The sequence below is a fragment of the Ornithodoros turicata genome, unplaced genomic scaffold, assembly GCF_037126465.1.
Source record: "Ornithodoros turicata isolate Travis unplaced genomic scaffold, ASM3712646v1 ctg00000746.1, whole genome shotgun sequence".
NCBI classification, from domain to species: domain Eukaryota; kingdom Metazoa; phylum Arthropoda; class Arachnida; order Ixodida; family Argasidae; genus Ornithodoros; species Ornithodoros turicata.
Window position 1 is genome coordinate 2,404,213 of NW_026999400.1, and position 19,000 is coordinate 2,423,212.

Genomic DNA, 19,000 nt, shown 5'->3' on the forward strand with positions numbered 1-19,000 from the left:
AATTTTATTGCACCCAACGTGAGACAGCCTGTCAGCACTTTTTTCTCGGCAGGGCCAATCGCTGATATGTAGGGTACGCCACAGCAGCTCCCCTTATGCAAGCTGAGGGAAGTCCTCTAAGGAAATCCTTGTCAGCAATATAATACATCTTTTGCTACAATGCCTCTAGTCATAGCAATGAGCAAATGCTATTGCATGACACCTAACAATGCCAATAACTACCACGTGATAAGCATTGGGCTTCAAAGTGCTGACAACAGTCACTACTTTTTCCATACGTTTTTGTGACGCATGCAGTTTGTCTTAGAAAATGGATGGCGAAATGGAGACACGCCGCTAGGCTGCATATTGGTTTCACTCATCCATTGAACAGGAAATGTGTAAGACTGCTTGAAACCCGACACCTTATCTCTTTCCCTGCCCCGTGACGTCACGTTTCATACTTTTATGTTTCTAGGCAGGAGCTGCGAACGGAAATGCAAAGTACAATTCCTGGAAATAATTTCTGCACACACATGGTTTGAAACTTGATAGCAAACTTAAACATGCTTCTCAACATATTTTCTTTTTTACTGAAGGACCATCAAAACCTTCCATGCTGAGATGTTTGTACGCATCGGGCATAAATTGAGAAACTAAGCGGAAGAAAATTGACTACAAGATTTACAGTCGTTTGCAAGCATAAGCATAATCAGATGACACAAAATGTGTCTCGAGAGCTTCAATGCACAGATATGTTTCCCTTTTAAATTGCTGAGAATTTATTATGATGTACCACGAATATGAAATACAAGAATAATATGAGATGGATGCAGTCAAGAACGTGGAATTTCAGGGAATGTGCATCAAACTACTTCCACAACATAGCATAGACACAGGGAAGATGGTGAATCCTATCCATGACGCGTATAGTCTGCGCTTGGGCTATGAAGAAACATGGCACACAGGCGAGAGCTCAATAGCTTTTGATCTTTCGTCTGTGTGTAGTGTTTCTTTGTTGCCCACAAGCTCAGGCCATACTCATCATGGGCATCCAATTACCCACTACGACAGCTTTTACTAGCTGTTAACTGTATGGGCAGCACCAATTCCTCTGACCTCTACAATCATATGTTGCGGAGTAAATCTGGAGTGTACAATGCTACCAGAAAACTAAGATGCTGGGACACAGATGCTGCTGTGGTAATTCTATTCAAGCAGTAGTGGTGTTCCAATATCTGTTTACAGTTTACCTGCGTCGAAGAACAAATAAAATGCCTTGTCATGCCAACCGGGAACAGCAACCAGTAACTATGTTGCTCTTTCTTTTACACACAGGCTGCGCCTTGTCACATGACAGCTTAACGAATTCACTACCTTACGTGCTTTTCACCGCGTTTGACTCTGCAACGGCTGGAACACAACCCCGTTGTTCTTTGTTTCCGTCATGCCTTAGGAACGTCGAAATTATTTAAATACATTAGAAAACTAGAGGCACACAACAGAAGTGCCGTGCCGGTGCGCGTTGAATGACAGGCGTAAGAAAGTGCTGAAGTGAAACACAAGCGACGACAAAAGCGAGCATTGCATTATTTACCGTTGAGAGCATTCCCGTAGTATTCAGGGTAGGTGCCGTCATCGCTGACCGTCTCGTCCGTGAAACAACATGACTGGGGCTATTCAGCTGAGCTTTTGCGTTGTTGCTGTCGGCGTAGAAAGTGTGAGTAAGTGAACTCACATCTGCTGCTATGTGCAATGTGGAAGACGACTGTCCATAGCTTTGTGATCCCTTCACGAGCAAGTGCACTACCAGGATGCGCAAAATCATGCCGATACCTCCCGTAATTTCCATGGTTCAAATACACGAACACCTCACATCACGCAAACCAACGCAGTAACAAATATGGCTTGCAATGGATATGAACTGGGCTAATGAGTAGAAGAGGCCCTGATTGGCCTGATTGACCCCATACGAGGCAATGAGACGGGAGTAAACGACGTCTAGACCCTAGAACACACATAGTCTAGCTTGGTGACAACAAAATACTTGCGAACAAAGAATAAGCTTAATAATAATGGACTAATTTAGCGCGAGCTATAAGTATGAATACGATAGATGCAAAAATAATGATTTTGTTGGCTGCGCCACCTAGAGACCTTTACATCTTTTTATACTTATGTTATGTCTGTGCAGTTAATGTAGGACATTGCGTCTGATTGCAATTTTTGTAGTTTGCATGGCAACTGATGTGAGGTGTGTTGGAGGTTGTGTCTTGCATGCTTGAATGGCTTGATGGTCAACACTCGCAGCAGTGAATCGTAGTGTGAGATGGCACCACCGATACAAAGCTCTGCGATAGATCAGGAAGACCTAAACCTCCACTCCCTGGACGTTCCAGAAGAAGCAATTTTGGACCTCGCACATTTGGACTTGGACACTGAAACCGTTGACAGCAATTTGGAAGCTCTCGGGAACGACGGGAGATGCCACCGAACGCGAGCGGTAGAACTGCATCACAATAGACTTTCTTCGTTTCCGAGGTCTCTGGGAACATTTTTCAACCTTCACACCCTTGACCTAAGCAATAATAGCCTACGATCCCTTTCTGACGACATTCTTCGAATCAGTGGTCTGAAAGTTCTTCTTATGAGAGGCAACCTGTTGACAGGCGATTCCCTTCCTAAGGACATGAGTGCACTGTCGTCGTTGGAAGTGTTAAACATTAGTGGGAACCAATTCGTAACGCTGCCGTCTCAAGTACTCGACCTATTGTCACTTCGAGGACTCTACGTTGGCGGCAACCTGCTTGAAGATGTGCCCAAAGACATCGGGAGGCTAGCGAAGTATGATTTTTATTAATCTTTCAGTGGCTGCACCTCGGATCCTGCTGTCCGACACAAACGAGGCGGGCTGTTCGGTAAAATCGCATTTGTTTATTTCTGTCACAGATTGGAGACACTGTATTTGGGAGGAAACGCGATCCAGGAACTTCCCGCAGAAGTCGGTAAACTGCAAAATCTGCAATCGCTTGTATTGAGCAAGAACAAGTTGGTTACTCTGCCATCATCGTTGGCGTGCCTCCGCAAGTTGCGCTCGCTGGCGATTCATGATAATCTTCTGACTACACTGCCACCCTCTATCATCAGACTAGAGAACTTATATGAGGCAAGTCTGCACGACGACCGCATGTATGAGCCTGCAGAGTCAGTTAGTAATTGCCTTTGAAGTGGGCAGAGAGCCAGCAGAACTTTTTCTGGAAAAGATATTGCTGTTGCCAAGTGAAACAAGTCCAGATGAGATTTCTGAGTATCTGGTGTTGCATACAGTTCCATGATAACTGTTAGAAGAGTGCATCACGCAAAGTAAAAATTAATAAGTGACCATTGTGAACGTCATCTCTTACGTGGCTTTCCAATGAAATGTGAATAAATGTTAAAAGTTTGAAAAGATATACTTGTCAAGCCATATTGAAGACATGAGTTTTAAATTTACCTGCGTCTGTAGCGTCAACATGAATAATAGAACTGAACTTGGGTTGTCACACTAATTTGTAGATTAGGGTGATTGTTTTTGTCACGGAAGTTTTGTAATACACCACAGAACACACTGCAGTGAATATTGCCATAGTCGTCATATATCAACCTGTATAAATCACTGCAACAATAGCCCCTTAATGACATTGTCAAAATGAATGTATCTGTTATGCTACCAACATGAACTCAGTTGCTACCATGAGGTTATGTCCCGCCAGAGAGGGGTTGTAAGCCATACTGCGTAAAATGCAAGGGGTGGATATATTCTCTGAAATGCTATCCATAGTGTCGTCAGTGCTTCATTGTACTTTTAGTTGGTGTGGGTACATCCTATTGAATTGTGCAGAAGATAAAAATCAAATATAAAGGAAGAGAATGGACACCTGTGCTGTATACAGGGTGTTTGCTCTAACGTGTCCAGAAATTTTGTTTAAAGCGAGCGATAAAGGAGAAACAAGCGCTACTTTTCAGCTACTTGACTAAGAAACAGGTGCTACTAGCGAAGCAGTACCACTTGCTTTTCTTTTATCGCTCGCTTTAAATATAATTTCTGGACACGTCAGAGCAAACACCCTGTATATGCATGTCTCAAAGGCAGAGTGCTTGTGAGAAAACAAAAATGAATGAGATAGCGAAGGGTAGTTCGAGGATCCCAACAAGCCTAGCGGTCTTTCGTGAAGCGTTGCAGCCTATTTGTCTAGGGGGCGAAGCGTAAAATTTTTCAGGCACCCTCCTGACAGCAACTGCTTTAGGGTAGTGGTCTCCCACTGTTTTGGATTGGGACAGTGGCAACGCTGTTAACCGACAATGAGAAATGTGCGCTGTTCTGCGTATTTCAAAAGACTGGCAGACACGTTCAGTGAGAAAGAGAAATTACATGCGTGGGAAGGGGCCGTATTTCATAACATGTCGATCGGCTTTGAAAATGTGTTAGAAACTGAGCGTAGCTTCTGTAGCATGTGGGCACGTCATACTGTTTTTATCTCACCTGCTTTCTTATTATTACTGTTATTATTATTATTACGCATTAAATGAGCTTGTTCTTGCAGCTGAGCCTGAGAGGCAATCCACTGGTGGTGCGCTTCGTAAGGGACATGACATACGATCCACCTAGCTTGCAGGAGCTTGCTGCCCGCTGTGTCAAAATTAACAAGGTGCCCTTCTGTAGAGAGGACCTTCCGCCAAACATATACTGCTACCTCAACTCTGCCCAGCGCTGTGTCAACCCCAAGTGTAAAGGTAGTGATTTCTTTCTTGTCCACCAATACAACGGTGATCTCGGTGCAATAATTGTCTCACGTTACTCGAGAGTGCTGGTGCCATGCCATTGAAGTTTGAAAGTATTGGTACAGGAGCAGCTCTAACCAGCAAATCAAAAGCGCAGGTCAATTCCTGTTACAGTGACTCACAGAATGCAAACGCTACAAAAACTGACAAGTTTAAAGGGGTTGCGATACTTACAATCGCACGTTAGGCCGGATAAATGGGAAAAACAATTATCTGCAGCAATGTGAACCTGCATTTCAAGTTTTGCAGCAAAGGGAGTAACAGACGCGTAGAAGATGGGCACCGTGAATACTGAAACCTCTCCAGCTCTAGCGTCACAGCAGACAACTCCGCCAGTGAGGCAGCTCGAGAGAGGCCATGAGAAACATGTAGAAAAACTTTGTTTGTTTGTTTCCTCAAAATGCTGGGACATGGACCTGTCACTTTAATGTCATGCCAATCGCTGCCATCCTGAGTTAGAAGGACAAGTAGATATGTTGTGTGCAGCTACGAGCATTTGCAGAAAAATGTCCAGGTATTATTATTGTATATTTAAGGTTTATGTTGTTGCTGTAATTTTCTCCTGGGTTTTAATCCCTACCGTCTCCCCCATCTGTACACATACTTCTAGTTGATAACGAAATATGTGAAATTTTTTTTTTTTTTTACTTGGTAGTGAGAAAGTAATTTTGTATGTCTGCACAGTAGCACGGTGTCTCCTTTATTAGACATTTGCCCTGGTTAACACTTCCTAACCTTCTGTGGGAGCAAAAATAAACGGAAGATCCAAAATGCAAATACTCGGATATCATCACTGACAGCTGCCATCTGGCATCGTTCCTCTTTTTAATCTCTGCAAGCACAGCAGCTGCAGGTACCTGCGTGTGTAGTTTATAGATGTGAGAGCTAAGATTAAACATCAGTAAACAGAATGTCCCCATGCATGACACTTAAGGTTATCATGTAATGCAAGTGAGAGACGATAGCGTGTTTGGCTTGCCGCTGCAGTAGCTGTCATGCAAAACACAAACTTGGCACATGGCGATGATGTACGTGTGCGCTGGATTAGAGGGATAAGATATAGAAAAAAAAATGTTTTACCAAGTGGTGTTGTAATGGAAAGAGAGGGGACTACAAATGCAGAATTGAAGCCCAAACACCTTCATTACTGAGTCACAACCAGGGCTTACTATCTAGAAGGTGAATGAGAATTGAATATTTTGCTTCAGACGCCCTCATTGTGCAGGACATTGTGACCAATAAGAACAGCGGTTTCTCCATTGGTATTCTGTGTGTTCCCAGCTATTGCCTTGCTTTTTTTTCATGTCAGACGGCATACTCCTTACGAGCGTGGCACAACCTCCATGAATGTGAGGTTTTGACCTATGGTAAACATACATACTCAACTGTGTTGAAAATTTTTGTATGGTTTACAAACAAAAGGTTTTAAGAAGAATTCTTCGGAGTAAGCTTTTTTTTTTATCAGTTCGACAGGAAAGGGAGTATCACTGCACGTCTAGTCAGTCAGACAAATATAGAGATAACAAGGATGACCTAGTAAGAAAAGGGGACAACTGGAATAGGACAACTTTTGCTAGCATGTTAGTCAACGTGCCAAGGACTGGTAGATGTACGAGCGCTGCTTGCAACATACTTGTCTAAAATCGACAGCTCACGTGTTATCCTGTCTGAAATCTCTAGGTGTTGCAAGATTGTTTCTTCGGACTCGTACGGCATGCAGCCCACGCTCAGGCAAAATAATTGTACGAGCAAATATTAATTGAGCAAATAAAACGTACGGCAAAATAATTGTACGAGCTGCTGTACGTTTGAATGAGCATTTCAGACAAATACGCATTGTCTGAGGGAAGTCTCAGACATTAGTTTGAGACTTCCCTCATACTCATTCCCCTATTCCCCTATGAGTGAGTGTACATTGACCAATTGCAGGCCCTATATTTTTGGGCAAGTGTGTTATCATTGGGCACACAGGTTGTGATGCAGAAAACCTATTGTGTGTCTATTGTGTGTCTACCGTGTGTGTGTCTTTATGTCTACTGCCCTAGGACACCTGATATTCTCTAGAACCAACTGGCCATTCAGAACGTAATGAAACTCACAAGGAGCCTTAACGGCACAGTTAGAGGGAAATGTCTCTTGATGAAACATGACATTGAAAGTGGGGCATGAGACGCTCTGGTCCGTATGGCCTTTCCTGCGAGCATGAGCCAGCCTGCCATGCCTTCAAGAAATATGCACCAGGTTGCTTTGCTAATGTTCGATGTTTTTGTGTGTGTTCTATCGCAGGAGTTTACTTTGATACGCGAGTGGAGCACATCAAGTTTGTAGATTTCTGTGGCAAGTACAGGATCCCGCTGCTGCAATATCTGTGTTCTTCGAAGTGCAGCTCTCAGCTGTCCTGCGGCGGTGGCTCAGAGTCGGAAGCATCAGAAGATGAAAGCAGTGGCATAGACTTGTCTCGTCTTCGCAGAGTACTGCTGGGTTAATGCATCGCTGCTACTCTTTCAAACATCACTGCCTTTGGAAGTAGACAACCCCTCGAGCACATAAGTTTTATTTGTTTTGTTTTCACATGGGAGATAACCTATAGTTGTTGTTGTTACTACATATTTTTATAGCAAAAATGCAGGGAGAAATTGCCTTCTATTCATTTCAAAATCCCGGACAGGATCCCTCCTTTGTTGCACATTCTCATCTAGTCTTTTTTTTGTCCTCCCGAATTTGTATCTTGGATGAGCCGGCAGTTCTCCCTGCAAATATGCACGTGTCTCCACATTTTTGGTGAATGCCTGTTCAGAATCTTGCAATAGTATTTTACTTGATACGCATATGTTGCCAATCTGTTTGTGTTTTAGAATAGTACTAATGAAGTCATAATGCGTTTCCAAATGGAAAGTTTCATTTTGATGTGCAGGTGCCATAGCTATTTCCAGTAGCACTCAGGGTGTCTACCAACCTGGAAAACAGGGAATTGTCAGGGAATTTTGATGTGACCGGAAAGGTCAGGGTATTGTCAGGGAATTTGGCCAAAACGCAGCTGAAGTGAGGGAAGATCGCAGACAAGTGCCGTGATGATGCGCGGCGAATCGTGAGTGTCGATTGGTGGTTGAGCGGCGATGGCGCAGCTAGGGTTACCACCAGGCCGGTATTATACCGGCACGGCTGGTTATTTGGGCGCTCTGCCGGTAGGAAGGCGATACCGGCAGCCTTTTCCCTTCAACATTCCACTACAGCTTGAATAAATCTGGAACACAGACCCAGCTCCGCAGTCACCTTTTTCTTAGTTAGTCAACACCCTTAGTTAGTAACACACTTAGTCAACAGTTTTCTTAGTTATTCATTCTTATTATTATCATTGTTATTTCTAGCATCAGTGATACAGCCACACACAGGAACATACGTTTCCTGGTATTATCTTGAGCGAGCACGCTCTCTCTCTCTCTCTATGTGTGTGTGTGTGTGCTCGTCCACACCTCACCCACTTTCCCTTTTCCACGAGCCTTTCCCTCTATTCCACCTCCTCTCCCTCAGCCGGTATTTTTCACTACGAAAGGTGGCAGCCCTAGCCGCAGCAATGTTACCGCAAGTAACAGTTCACCAGTACGACACACTCTGAGGCAGAAAAGTAGGATAGCCTCACTAATACGTAATAAATGGTCTGTTTTATGAGGAATCTGTATCAGAACATAGGAGCAGGCACCAAGTTCCCTTTTGTTTTTGGCAGGGAATTCGCTTGAAACAGTCAGGGAATTTGAAGGCTGTATAGTTTGGTAGACACCCTGGCACTGTACTTGTCAAGAAGCACTGGGCTTTTGGATGCTATGTATGTGACTTTGTGTGTGTGATATTGTGGGTCTTATTCCAAAATAGTTATGGGGTCGAAGAGCCACGTGGCTTTCATGCACGTTTTGTAACGTTCTTGCGTGTGTATTCGATACGCAAAGTCTTCCTTGGCTCCGGGGAATGCTGTTTTTGAAGCATTTAAAAAGACAGGCAGCGATTCCAAAATGGGGAATTTGCCTTGGGAGGAGTAGCTAGTTACCGAAGGAAAGGACATGCCTCATGCCTTCCCATGAAGCGGCATGTACTTCAATTGATGCAAGACATAGATATGCATGCTTAGGGAACAGAGCACAAGGTTTCTAACATAATCCATCAAACAGTACCGTAATTTCACGCGTATAAGCCGCACCGCAGATAAGCCACAGGACGCGTTTTTAGGAAAGCTTTAAAATTTTTCTAGCAGATAAGCCGCACTCGCAGATAAGCCGCGGGCAATACGAGACGACTGATTTGTGCGGCAAAGGAGATCATAGAGAAGGACATAAACCCTGTGGTCCATACTCCGGGGTCAGCTCTAGAGTTCTACCAAGATCGGATTGTGTCCTTGTTAGGCGTTTTTCATGGATTGAAGGATCAGTGGCCTTCCAGAAGACTTGAATCACTGTCACCACTTTCCTTAAAGCTGCTTGGGGGAATGCACCAGGAAGATCAATCTACTCGAATGTGGACCCGTCCCTGTTACGCACTGTTCGTGCATCGGCAGGGCAGTGCTGTTCCAGAGACACTGTCGGCCATTTCGTTAAAACCGGCGTATGGGGAAAATACCAGGAAAAAATCGTCATCAGATAAGCCGCACCGGTGGATAAGCCGCAGAGCGCCCGTGACAAAACAAATCGTGCATAAGCCGCGGCTAATACGCGTGAAATTACGGTACAATTTCACAGTTCCTTTAAGGTCACTAGCTATGACTGAAAAGAGCCTTCTCAGCTTTACAGGATTCACTTACCTCATGATGCACAAGCAGGTGTCCCTAGTAACACAAAATGTTGCCGGAACATTGTTACAATGTTGCCCCCAAACGTTGTCAAAACGTGGCTAATGTCCTTTTGAAGCCACATCCTAGTAACGTTACATGCGAACATTGCTCCAACATTGCCAGAATGTTTAAATTAGCTCTGCAACGTTGCTGCAATGATACTGCCACATGATGACAACATGCTTTCAACATTGTTCCAACATTGCTGCAATGTTACTGGCATATTTTTTCTCGTGGAGCCAACGTTATTCCAACATTGCCCCAACAGTAAAGCCACTATTACTGAACGTTCAGGTAACATTACAGGAATGTTGCCACCAGAATGATGGCGGCGGAAAATGCCGGCCCATGAAGCACAGTGTCTCCGCATGCAAGAACTGAACCACATGCTGAGAGTTTATGTTGGGAAAAGGGCGAGCACTGCATCAGTTCCCCCTTCATCTTGCTATGTTACCATGGGGAAGAGGTATTATACTTACAACGCTAGGTCAAGAGGAAACCAGTATAGTGCTCCCACTTTTCCGAGCAGACACTCCCAGCGTGTGCTACGATTTGGATGCGAAGCCACCGTGTGCTGTGCGCCAGCATTGTCTGAAACCCTTTACGGGTCAATCCCAGCATGCCCTCAGCCCCTGTTTACGGTCCTCAGAAATATTCTGGCTCCACCGTGGGACTTGTGGGTGGCTCAGATATGCGATTATGACAGGCTAATGGCGCTCAGGTAGATTATGGTGCAAAGCTTTTTATTTTAAAAAAGCTTTATTTATGTGTACAGTTACACAGATGGTGCTTGTTCCTGAGGGCTGCTGTTCCTGAAATGGAAATGTGAAACATGTTTAACATAGTTTAAAGCAACACATGACGGTGGCCGCAAAATGCAACACCAATGTTGGGCGAAGCAAATGAAACACCCAGAGCAATGTAACCACTGAAGAAAACAAGCATAAAATGTACCAGAAGGAACCCCCTGTACTGGCATTCCAACTTCCAACCGAATAACCGAAGTGTTTGTTATATATTTGAAAACTACTTGTTTCGATTTGAACGTGATTTGACACTGGACCTATTCGATTTCATAAGACAATGCACCATTTGCACGGGTCTACCTTCCAATGTTCCATACGCTATCACTATACATGTGGCACTAAACATATACACACAGCAGGGCTTGCACTCATCCCATTGCTCCCATTGGAAATGAGGAGGAAGCATAATAATGAGTACATATCTCTCATACCGTTTCTTCACCCTTGATGGAGCATAGCGTAGCCAGTCTGCAACGTACGTCTTCAGATGTGTGTCAGTTTCTTCCGGGAAATGCTTCCGTACTGCGCCTTGTATTGTCGAGAAAACAAAAAAAGGAACGAAGTCAGCTCACAAATTACGTGTACTTTTTTCCTATTTACCCCCAAAAAGCACTCTATTAGCATAGTCATGCCATGTGTGGGTTCCACATTTGTGAATTCACACCTTCAGTTAAATGCTTCCTGCACAGCCCAAAGCTGAACCAGTTTCCGACGTTCTGCCCCATCTGCGGAGGGCAACATTGTTGTCAAAAAAGCACCCCAAATATCTCCAGAACATTTGTCGTGACGTCGCATGCCATTTCTATCCTTTTCTCCTTTACTCTTAGTTGAGCTCACAACCAGGTAAAAATCAGGATGTTTCACTTCAGTCGTAAGAGAACACAATAGGCTGCTTGTCCAGTAGCCAATCAACCTTGCCAGGAAATCAAAGCTTGCAGAAACGGGCAATGACAACATACTCCACATAAATAATTGGAAAACAAAACCTAAGCTTGAGCGAAAAACGACTATACAGTAAACTCTGAACAACTCGACGCCCCCAGTATCCACCACTGTTTGTTTAAGTTAAACAGTAATTTGAGTTATTAAATGCATTGTACAACAAAGTAGATAGACCAGGAAAATCATGGTGGTTTGAGTCAAGCATAAATTTCAACTTATCCGATTATGACTTAAAGGGAGCTCGCTGTATTTTAAAACTGTTCTGTTTTGAAGGTAAGCTCTACTAGCTGTGGCTGTGAACTTGGAGACAAGGAGAACGTTTTTAGTCACCTTCAAGTTTGTTTTGGTTTTGCGTTTAGTTTTGGTGTAGAAGCACTTTAAAAACTGGACCAGCAGGCTATGTATTCTTGTCATAAATGTTATAGAACCTGCTAGCTAGGTAGTTCTACGACAGATAGCAATGCCAGTTTTGAGTCCAAGTTGAACAGCCAACCACTAAGAGAAACTAATGCTCCTTTTTACATCCCTGCAGTTCAGTAGATGTTGTACAAGAATGCTATTTTAGATCACTTGAAAGCAATGCACACAACTACACTGCCTCCAGTGGGCTATTGGCAACTGTGATGACAACCTACCAGTGACGACGTCCAACAGCTTGTGGCCCAAAAAGGCTTGTTTGCCTTTCCTTCCAGTCATGCAGAAGCCTTGAGCATACGAGTCCACCATGCACCGCCGCATGATGTGACGCACACAGTCTTGCGGTGAAGCCCCGCCAATAGTTGAGAGGTAGGACACCTATGGATGAGAATGGACTGTCACATACGAAGGGGAAGAATTATTGCTACAAAATGGGCTGCTCAGCTTGGGAAAATTGGACATAACTGGGTTATTATTATTTTTTTTTCATTTGCACTACCATTGGCCATATTCACAGTCTGAATTACCCGTGCATTTTATTGCCCACCTGAAAGTGCGCAATCAGTAGATGCTTCCGTAAGCAAAAATACTGATGGCATAGAGCATTAGACAAAAATAATTACAGGAAATGCAAGCTGTCCTTACAAGATCAGATCTGCTTTTGGGTGCATAGAACTGTTTCTCAAGCTCATCAAGACTGCTGCTGGATGCTAGAGGTAGCAGTTCGAGCACTTGACTGTCTGGTGGCTCAGGTGCTGCTGGTGGAATGTGTGCTGAGAGCGCCGTTTCAATTCTTTTCAGACTCCCTGCTTGTATAGCTAGTTGTGTCTTTATCCCCTTCAATACCTTGAGGGTCTTGTGCTCTAATGCTGCAAAAGACAGAGGAATGACATTTCAGAATCTATGCCACAGCTGAGACTGCGAAACAGTGCAGTGTCTGAGGGCTTTTAACTGTAGGGGTAGCTATTGACGACAACAGGATTTCTTTGCCCTCCAGTACAACTCGATCTCTACACAAAGGTACGCAGCTGATATGGTCTCATATAAACGAATTACGTACAGCTATAATGTGAACATAACGTTTAAAAGCACAGTTGAAGATAAGTGTTACAAGGTGCAAGATAATTTGTCAAGGCTGTACTTACAAGACTTCGTGGGACTTTCTCTGGCCCTCACTTCATGGTTTCTTGGCCCTTGTGACAGTGACCTTGGGGGAGAGAGTGAGCGAGGAACCGACGCAGTTTGTGAAGTGCGAGGCTGAGATCCTGGTATCTTTGGAGGTCGTGGGCGTGGAATACACTGCGCTGTGAGTTGCTGTTCAGCAGGAGGTTCTGCCATTTCGTCTGAAACGCCTCCATCCACGGCGTTCATGCTCTCTTCGTCAGAAGATAAAAAGCGTTGTGGTCGGCGACGCTTCCTCTTGAGGATGCAGATTTCGTCATTGTCGTTGTCGCTTGCTAGGTCTGACGTGATCGCTGCCTGGCGCTCTTTTTGTCTTGCCATTTCATAAGTCTCTGGGAAAAAAATAACAAGGTTATTGGCGCTTCCACAGATGATGTAAATGACAACCTACCGCACTGATAAAGCACCCGACACTTGTGTTCCGTCCAGTGTTTCACAGGCTTTTCACAATTCCGTATTGCATTTGCCAGCTTGGCAGCATTCTTGTATGGTGGCCACATTGCAGTGCCATGTGGAGTGACCCACAGTGTAGGAATTGCAGAAACCTCGTCACGTTCCTCATAGAACACGATACTGTACTGCGCAGTTCCTAGAACAGCGGAACATGGGATTGATGATGATGCTTTGTTTGAAAAACAGTAACAAAGAAAAGTTCAAAGAAATGTCAAACAACAGTGCATGACACTGTGCACAGAACGCCCTCTAGTTGATTTTTCATAGCACGTCGCAAAGCTTAGGCAGTGCTTTTGCTGGTAAAGTCAACCGCTGATCCGCATCAGATCACGGCAACACAAAAATTACTGCCCGTGCCTCAGGACAGTTTAACAAAAAAAAAAAAAAAAAAAGAGGATGTAAGGGGCCCTCCAGTGGTGCATGACGTATTACTTGCATGTGTGCAAGAGAGGAAATATAGCGTAGCGGCCTGGTCCAGCTGGCAGGCACACACATTTGTGCTGAATGTCGTCTACACTCCAGACAGCATAATCTGTTGAAGGGCCCGTAACTGCAAATATGCCCAACTCAGAGGATGTCAGCGGCTGATGATATAGGTTCTCCAGCTTTGGAAAATACCGTCCGCAGATGCTCACACCACTTGCAGTACTTATAATGTTTACAATCCATACAATGTGGCCATCCTTCAGCTTTGCACAGCAGTCTGTTCTTGAAAGCTTGAAAACAGTGTCTCCAATTTGAAGCATGGAGTACTGAGTGCAGGTGATCCCTGCAGGGGTTGGCCCGTTGGAATGCTGTCGTGAGGGCTCACATGACAACGCTGGTGGACGCCCTAACCTGCACATCAATTGCTTTTCGCTGAGGCGGTGGACAGCCTGCTGCAGAGCCCTGGCGTGAGAGTTCAGTAACGATTTGATTTCGTGTAGAAAATTCTCGAACGGGAATGCTGAATACGCGTCAAGTGGGCCGAACCTTCGCACGTCATTCACGACGTGAAGCAAGGAATGGACGTTATACACGTAAATTCCACTTCCGTAGAGCTCACCAGCCTCAGCTACGAACTCCTGAAGAAGACGCTCTGCAGTATCAATGTGTGTCACGGAGAACTTCCTGCAGACCAGAATCGTCATGGAGACATTGAACTTCATGAAATGTTTGAAATGAGCACGCCCCAGGGTGCCTTGTAAAGCTACAGCTCCGTAATAAAGCAGGAAGTTGCGAAATTCAACTGCTTTCCAGAGCTCCACGACATGGAGTGCTCTTGGCCTTCGTTTCATGTCGCTGGGGACGTGGGCATTTAAACGATTAAGATATTCCGAGACTTGTTTCTTTGACAGGTTACTCATCTTTGCTGGGTGCGGCTTGCTGGACGTCCAGTACTGAGTCAGCAATTTCTTCATTACTCCCAGGCACACTAAATGCATGTAATCTAACGGGAAACGACTCACAAGTCCCACATTTAAGGAGAGCAAAGGAGAATACCCATGGTGGTGATCTGGTTGTTGTTGCACTTTAAAGCTCTCATCAGTACGTAGTAGACTTCCGCACTCAGGGTAGATGACCTTGTTGTCGCAACTTGAATATATGCCTTTCTGAACACACTTCTCGCAACCATAATAAGCAGTGTGTCCTTTGATGCACTTCAAAAATGCTCTAGCTGGTGCATCACATATGAATGCGTGCAGCACAACGTCGAACAGGTGATCATTGTGAGTAATGCCTTCCTTTAAAAGCTCATTCATTTCTTGCACAAAATCGCTCAAGTATGCGCTCAAATCTTGTGGCTTGCAATCACCTTCGTACAGTGCAGCAATGAATGGTGTACTGTCTGAACTTTCATTGACTCTTATAAGTATGGGCCAAAATTGCCTCCTTGAACTCCTTGATATGGGAAGCCCATCTATGTTGATGACCAAGGAAAGTGTGGAGCAGCTGCTGGGTATGTTGTCCTCAATAATGTGGCGAAGCAATGTGGCACGTATACCAAAGTAATGGTACACACCGTCCCCCAAAGATTTGACCTCAACTGACCTCGGCGTTTGCAAGAGCGTCCTTGCATCTTCGGGAAGATCGGGGTGGAAAGACTTCAGGGCTTTTAGCAGACTTGTCAGGTGGGAGGCAGGTAGTTTTGTCTTGAGCGCCCACTGCTGCAACTTAACCTTTACACTGCCTGTGTCCGCTGCAGAATGGACAGTATGAGTAGTCGAGCGTCCAGAATTCACGTCTGTATCTGAGTGAACATCGAAGGCTTCATGCGACACACTGCCCAATGCATCTTCCGAATAGCCAGCGTAGGCGACAGAGACGACGCTCTCGTAATCTGAGCTGTCACTCTCTTGACTGCTCCCTGCGGCATCCACAGACAAATTGAGTATTGTCAGCGTGGCAGGCACCTGACCCTCTGGCACACCTTCCAAAGCGTCGTCACTTGGACTGTCAAACACTGTGTTATCCAGGAAGTTTTGTAGATCCATTGAAACATCATGCGAGATCCGCCTCCGTAACTGGCGAGAGCTCACATTATGCAACGAGCTTTTCAGCCTACACCGTTTCATAATCACAACAAAATCGTTCTGCGTCAGCGGTAGAGCGACTAGAGCGAAGAATGCGAAACGCGGCGTTCACTTTTGAAACTTGGCGCGCTGAGCGTCCCGCGTTCCCCATGTGTGATAGAGACGCAAGGACTATGCAAGAACATGCCAAGCTCTGCTATCGTCAAAACAACGTTAACAAAGAGGGTATACTCACCGAAATCCTTCAAAGCTGAAGAGGCCATGGAAGTGACTTCAAACTGTAACCTACGGTGGTTGCTCTACAACGCCCGACAGCAAAACGCACACCGGCATAACAACGACAAGCGCCATTAATCACGTGACCGCATCACAGCCGGGCTGGTGCGGCCGATGTTTCGTACAATAGTTGCGTAAATATGTGCGCCCCTCAAACCATGTACAGCGGTTATAAAATCGTTCGAAGGGGCAAAAGGCTCTCTGACGTCTTGGACGTTTGGTACAGTGGACAATCTCCTTCAAATGAAAATTTATATTGCAGGTACGCGATCCGGCTATGTTTGGACAATGTTGGGCAGCAATATTCGGTAAACGTTTTAGTGTAATGTTGTGGCGACGTTGCCGTGCGTAGAAAAATGTTGACCAACATCTAGCAATGTTGCCACAATATTGTTGAATATTGCGAAACATTGCTCCACTATTTACAGCATTCGTAACGTCGCAGCAACGTTGTGGCAACAATATGTGTTACTAGGGTGTAAGGCCTTTTCTATTCCATTTTGTAAGCCATTGTTTCATAATCATCTTAGAAGACTGATCAAAGTTATCTTAGAAGTACTATTTCAGAGAGCTCTTCCTTTCCTTTTTATCTCTTTACGAAATTTGTTGTATGCCACATACTCACGCTTCAACTTTAAGTTACACAACTGTGTTATATTCGAAAGAACAAGTTAGATTTTGCTCGGTTTTACTGCAGTATCCAACACTGGAACAAGGAGCTAATTATTTGTGTGTCATTGTTAGACTATATACAATACGTCTTTATTAGAGCGCAAATCTTCTGCTTTAAGATTTAGATACGAAATACTGTTTCAGTCCATTTATCTCCTTTGGCTGCTGTGAGGAAATAATGATGTTAAATGATGAATGAGGACATAATGATGTGACACCGAAAACTGGCTACAGAACCACCATGGCAGAGTTATATAGAAGACTCTGCTTGTGATTTGACACTATTTCTTTGGGATTTCAGCAGCGGGAAGTGTTTAGTTTCTTGCTTTGGTAGTACACAGTGTGTACTGCGTGTATGACAATTCCTTGTTTGTGAACACATTTGATATATGTGATAGGCTTCACGAACAAAGCGTGCTGTGTGTGCATTAGGGGCAGAGTACATATATGGTTGCTATGGTAAAGGCAAAGACAGGACGGAGTAATAATTGACATCTATATGTTAGAAAAAGTAGCATGAAAGTGTCGTAGTAATGACTGCGGTAAACGTACAAAAATGTACATTAACAGTCTGCTTAACAAAACGTTCTACAATGACTGATCACGTAAAACTGTATTTTCTTCATGAAACCAACGTCTTTCAAAATACATTTGTATATTGGTGTGAATAAATTCATTATTGGCACTCAGATGTGTGTCGTATTCCCCTGAGCAGACGTAAAACACTTGCGAAGCGCGGGCGAGCGGGCGCCGCGCGAAAGGCTTCCGCCGCTGGCATCACGTGCACAGAGCGTGGAAACAGCGCCTGCGGGCATTCACCGGCTCTTGCGGAGCACGTCACGTGCGGAGTGCCCAGTCCGGAGCATCGGTTGTAGTCGTATCTGCTGTATCTATGGGCTTGTAGGCAGTGTTGCCGTGGCGACTTTCGGAGCAGGTTAGAGACGAAGCCATATCTTCAACTTGCAGATCCCATAACGCGCGTTGAATGCAGCACTTCACCCCGTGATCCTCCACGAGCTCTTGCGCGAGCCTACCGTAGCGGCTTCGGAGTGCGCAAACTTTAAATATAACGAGAACGTTTGCTATGTCAGAGTACGAGATCGGTGCCCAAATCTACAAAAGCGAGGAACCTCGCGAGCGACTTGAACCTTAACGGTGAACCGCCCAATGTCAAGCGCCCCCCACTGACGTCAGAAGGCCTGTAAGCAGAGAAGTGAAAACGCTTATTTGCACTGCCGAGATCGTAAATTCAAGTACTCTTCGTCCCCGCTTTATCCTGTCCAACCACACCAGCCAGTGCCTGCCGTTCTCGCGCCCTCTCTGGCGAGGGCGGCTGCCCGTCTTCACTCGCTTCATTTATGTTAGATTTTATGTGAAAATGACCATTATGTAAGCTGAAAAGAATCCCCAAGAACGGGGAACTGCTAGTCCTAGCTTACTACAGCTTTTACCCAGTTGACTTGGCACAAACACTGTCAAGTTCCTCACCCCATTCTATAGTTTCTGGGTATGCCACTGGTTCAGTAAGCAATCTTTCTTCTCTCTCTCGGCTTAGTCTTCACCCCCCAAAGATACAAGAAAGCTCCCTGCAAAGTTCGTTTTCTGGTTACCTCAGAGCAGATCATTTTAAATTTTTACTGTGAACCACTAACACTTAACTAAAGTGCGCCTACCAACATGCATACAGTCCAACAAAGTCATGGTTAGGAAAAGCAAAGTTCGCCGACAAGAACCAGAAAATGATGCATACTGTAAAACCACCAAGACTAGGGAACACGAAGGGACAGACACAACACGAAGACTTAGTACACTTCCGTAATACTTCGTGTTGTGTCTGCCCCTTCGTGTTCCAGTCTCTGCATTTTACATTATGCGTCAACTTCAGCAGCTTGCTTCTTATACCCGTGTCACACGGGCAGTCTTCAAGGACCATTGAGATCGATGACCATTGAAAATGCAGATAGCACCACCTAGCGTGTAATGTGTCAACCGGTCAGGAAACATTGGATCCAATGCTCTTTGAGAAGTTGACTCGTTACACGCTTGGTGGCGCTACGAGCATTTTCAATGGTCATTGGTTTCAATGGCCGTTGAAGACTGCACTTGTGACAGTGTTATTA

General features: G+C 44.8%; 3 protein-coding genes across 3 annotated transcripts in view; 1 reads left to right on the forward strand and 2 right to left on the reverse strand.

Moving 5' to 3' along the window:
* Positions 1-1,911, reverse strand: part of LOC135374782 (sortilin-related receptor-like) — a 79,844-nt gene extending 77,933 nt beyond the window's left edge. Inside the window, exon 1 of the mRNA XM_064607713.1 lies at positions 1,577-1,911. Within this exon, the coding sequence (XP_064463783.1) occupies positions 1,577-1,831 (255 nt within the window). The 5' untranslated portion in view covers positions 1,832-1,911. The remainder of the gene's footprint in view (positions 1-1,576) is intronic.
* Positions 1,912-2,168: 257 nt separating this feature from the next.
* On the forward strand, positions 2,169-17,571 carry LOC135374726 (leucine-rich repeat-containing protein 58-like). The gene is made up of 4 exons (XM_064607647.1): positions 2,169-2,823; positions 2,929-3,145; positions 4,563-4,752; positions 7,087-17,571. The coding sequence occupies exons 1-4, from the start codon at positions 2,309-2,311 to the stop codon at positions 7,284-7,286; spliced, it is 1,122 nt and encodes a 373-aa protein (XP_064463717.1). The 5' UTR covers positions 2,169-2,308; the 3' UTR covers positions 7,287-17,571.
* On the reverse strand, positions 10,026-13,793 carry LOC135374727 (uncharacterized). The gene is made up of 6 exons (XM_064607648.1): positions 13,358-13,793; positions 12,930-13,298; positions 12,430-12,653; positions 12,003-12,162; positions 10,857-10,953; positions 10,026-10,431 (listed from the first exon to the last, which is right to left on the reverse strand). Exons 1-6 carry the CDS (start codon positions 13,464-13,466, stop codon positions 10,395-10,397), a joined length of 996 nt encoding a protein of 331 aa, XP_064463718.1. The 5' UTR covers positions 13,467-13,793; the 3' UTR covers positions 10,026-10,394.
* Positions 17,572-19,000: the final 1,429 nt, after the last annotated feature.